The following is a 4,021-nucleotide window of genomic DNA, read 5'->3' as shown; positions in this document are numbered from 1 at the left end:
TATGTAAAAAAAACTTGTTCTTAATTAACAAATATATTTAAACAGTCTTTAAATTTTTTTTTATTAACTCTAGAAGGCATTTCTTATTTTTTTAAGCCCATGTTCGTTGATCTGATTTGATCTGTTGTGCTTCCGATATATAATAATTTTTTTTTATACCTTTTTTAGTTGATTTTTTTTTTACATAAAAAGTAACTAAAATCTCTTAATTAATATTAATAAAACTATAGAACAAAATTACATTATTTGCAACAAGAGGCACACGCGTCACCTCCATGTTCACAACATATGCTTACCACTGCAGTAATTTTCATAAAAACAAAATAATATTTTTCCCCCCTTTGTGCACAGTTCATATTTTTAACGTTTCTCTATACATTTCTGCTGAAGCAGACAAGTAAGACAAAGGCTTCCATTAAAATAGAATTTTCTTCGTCTACATTTGGCAAGGAGTCAAAGAAAAAAGGAAAAAAACAACAAAAACTTCAGCGAAAACGAAAACTTTAACGAAAACAAAAGTCTGTTAACTTATTTAAGGACCATCTATGTACATATGTATGTATGTATATCCGCACATTCACACGAACACACATACTTACTTCCTGCATTAAATGAGCAGCAAAAAGAGCATGTTAAAAATTGAGCGTGGGCTTGAACAGGTGGATGTGTGATTTCCTCAAAAATTTCGACATACAGGCATTATCACAAATATCTGCAGACATACATACACAAGTATGTACATACATATTTAAGTAAGTACATACAAAAATCGTTGGACCATGTGGTCTATTAGTGCTGCATTTGAGTACTTACAAACTGCTCCTCTGTAATGCTGTAGCAGTCCGACTCGTGTCTCTATACCAGCTTATTGTTATCCGATCAATGCTCGTGTCTCAACTATCGTAATGCTTACACAATGTTTATTGGACTGTATAGCCAAGAGTTAGATATTCCATGGTCCTGCCCTAGGACATCGCAATATTAATTGGATCACATTTTTGATATGAATTGTGATTGATTTTGGAGTACTCCTTGATCCTTAGGGAGTACTCTTTACATGTGTCCATGGAGTTGTTGCGATATTTGCAGGGTATGGCCCACCTATTTGTGCTTTATAAACTGTCTAATTGCTGAAGTCTGCACAATTACGCTTTGCCATGTAGTAGATTTGTTTTTGTTATTCTACAAACTGCCGTACTCATTGTCTCATGTCTACTCGTAGCAAACAGCACTTCAATGAAAATTTAAGAACCACTCGAGCACTAAGTACTTCCGTTGGGTGTTTGCACAAAGGAAACGCCAACACAAACGATACTTTTTGTGGCAACACATGTGCCACAGCCGACTAACACATACATACATATTTGTTGTTTGTGAGTGAGTTAGTATATGCTTGAAATTTTGTGGAAACTCAAAGCACTGCACATTGTAATTTGTTAATTGCCGAAAAATTTGCAAGGCGCCAGAAAAGAACTCGGATGCGCTTGGAAAGTGACACTTTGCGGCAAAGGGAAAGTAAGCCGAGCATGCAGCAGCGCATTTAGTGCTCTCAAAGGGGTATTTAGCGTACAGTACAGTTGAAAAAGGCAGCATATTATCACATACTCATGAGCTTTCATTTGCACATTCACTCGAAACTTTTCACCTTTGACATTTTTTTTTTTTGCTTTTACATATCTTCGCCTTTGCTTTTTCATTTCTCAGAAAGTCTTAAGTTTTTGCTCATTACATCCGCATTGCAGCTGGGCCACATACAATCGATATTTGTTAGTGTGTGCAATTACGAAATTGTGCATTAAGCTTTTCAACTAAATACGCCATGAATTATGCAGCAATAATTGACATTTCATATACACATATGTATGTACATGTACATACATACATTTAATATGGTGGCAAGTGTGGGCGAAACGATTCAACAGTAACCGCAGGCGGCACAGATAATTGCGCCTCGTTTTCAATGCTCCACTCATTCGCTCTATTAAGCTTTCAATCTTTAAAATGTCATTAAGGATAAATTTTACGCGTAAGTAAGACATTATTAAAATTTTTACGCGAAAATTACAAAATCTTCATAATGGCCTTTTTAACAGATAGGAATTCCTTAGTGGTTGTATTCAGTTTTTCAACCTGCTTAGTTATGAAAGCCTTCCAAATTTTAAGTAAGTACATAAATAAATACTTAGGTACATATGTATACAGCAGAGCTTTGCGGAATTTTCTTGCGGTTTCAGGGTTTGTCAAAACTTTTCAAGGTCTTTTGGGAGTTTTGCGTGATTTCGGGGCATATAGAAATTTTGTATCGGATTTTTGAAATGCTACAAAAATTAATTCGCAGCTTTTCCGAACTTATACACTTTTCTGGTTGCTAGAGCTCTTTTGGGGTTACTGGAGACCTTTAAAAATGTTTATATTTTGTTTTGGTTTTGTAACGGTTTTTTTTCGAGACCTCTGAAGATTTTTCGCACTTTTTTCGGTGCCTATGATTAACTTTTTGACGTTTTTTCGGTACTTTACTTGAGACTTATATCGGTAGTTTTCGGACTTTTTGCCTTTTTTCGAATCATCAACGGTAGACTTTAATCCGTTGGTGGTTGGTTGGATGGTTGGTTGGTTGGTTGGAAGAAGTGCCACCTGTGGTATACCTGTGGTCCTGTGGCTTTGCCTATTCCAGCAAACTCTTAGCTCTTCTAAAATAGCTTCAAAGAACTAAGAGGTCCGAGTTTTCAAATACTTAAGTTTTCTCAATTCCGAATTTAGTCATAACAGAGGCCTACAATTGGTCATCACTAATGGCGGCTTGTCACCTACTAGTAGTATACTTTAATCCGCCTGCGAGGCAGTGGTAGCCTGCTCATCGGCAAAGACCAAAAAATTACTTTCACCGTTTTGCGAATAACTTTTCAAATCGGTAACCAAATGCTTGTACGTTAATACGAAAACCCATCGATCATATGTACATATGTATGTACATGCTCTATCAATATCTCTTTCTTCCACACTCTTTACTTAGAAGAGTACATGTAACTACTCGAGCTTTTTTAGGCTCTTAAATTTACCTTTACTCTCACAAGCACTCACTAATCCAGTCTATGAGATCAGCAAAACAGCGAAAGTCGTAAACAAATTTTAAAATAGCGAAGATTTCTAATAGAATAGCTGCATTCTTAGCAAACAAGTCACGTTAGTTGACATTTAGTTCTTTTCGTGAAAGTGGGTTTAAACGGTCTAAAAAAAATCTTAATTTCTTCCACCAGTAATTCATTTTTTATTAAGTTGTGCTACTAAACTCAAATGGCTTGGCACTTGGCGATAACCATTTCTGGGCTACTCATACCCATCTCGTTGATCTATTCATATTACCGCTACAAATTGAGCTACTTTGAGCGTCGCGGCATACCACATTTGCCACCTGATATCCTACGCCGACAGCGTGATACAATAGAGCTACTGCGCATCGCCTACAAGCGCTTCAAAGGAAACACGCCTATCGCGGGAATATTTCTACAAACCACACCTGCAGTTATTATAATCGACTTGGAGCTGATAAAACGCGTGTTGATCGATGATTTTTCAAGTTTCGCTGATCGTACGGACAATCAATCCAGCAACAAAGAATTGCTATATGCACTCGAAAACGCTGAATGGCAGACGATGCGACGCAAACTCACGCCTTGCTTCTGGTCAGCTAAGATGAGTGAAATATTTCCAGCAGTAATTAGAGCAGCTAAGAGCTTGGTTAGCAATTCCGAAATAGTTGACCAAAGTGATGATGGAACACTTGATATACAAGGGCTTTGTACACGCTATGCCAGCGATGCTTTCGTCAGCTGTGTTTTTGGTGTTGAGCTCAGCGGCGCAAATGAGTCAACACAGACGTTACGCTTGCGCATACAAGAGCTGGTAGCGCGGGAGTGTCAAACACGATTCACAACTAATTGTATGATGACGCGAGAGCATTGTGCGCGTTGTACACACGCACAAACATCAGAAGTGCCACTTAACTTGAGTGCGCAACTTG

The 4,021-nt window shown here is 37.5% G+C and overlaps 1 protein-coding gene across 1 annotated transcript in view; it reads left to right on the top strand.

Moving 5' to 3' along the window:
• Positions 1–3,294: 3,294 nt before the first annotated feature.
• Positions 3,295–4,021, top strand: part of LOC118745218 (cytochrome P450 6a22-like) — an 11,352-nt gene continuing 10,625 nt past the window's right edge. The window contains exon 1 of the mRNA XM_036478743.1: positions 3,295–4,009. Coding sequence (XP_036334636.1) covers positions 3,295–4,009 — 715 coding nt within the window. The remainder of the gene's footprint in view (positions 4,010–4,021) is intronic.

The sequence above is a fragment of the Rhagoletis pomonella genome, unplaced genomic scaffold, assembly GCF_013731165.1.
Source record: "Rhagoletis pomonella isolate Grant_MI unplaced genomic scaffold, Rhpom_1.0 Rhpom_scaffold_00008, whole genome shotgun sequence".
Taxonomy (NCBI): Eukaryota; Metazoa; Arthropoda; class Insecta; order Diptera; family Tephritidae; genus Rhagoletis; species Rhagoletis pomonella.
The sequence above is the reverse complement of the archived record's forward strand: the minus strand, read 5'-3'. Positions and strand labels throughout refer to the sequence as shown.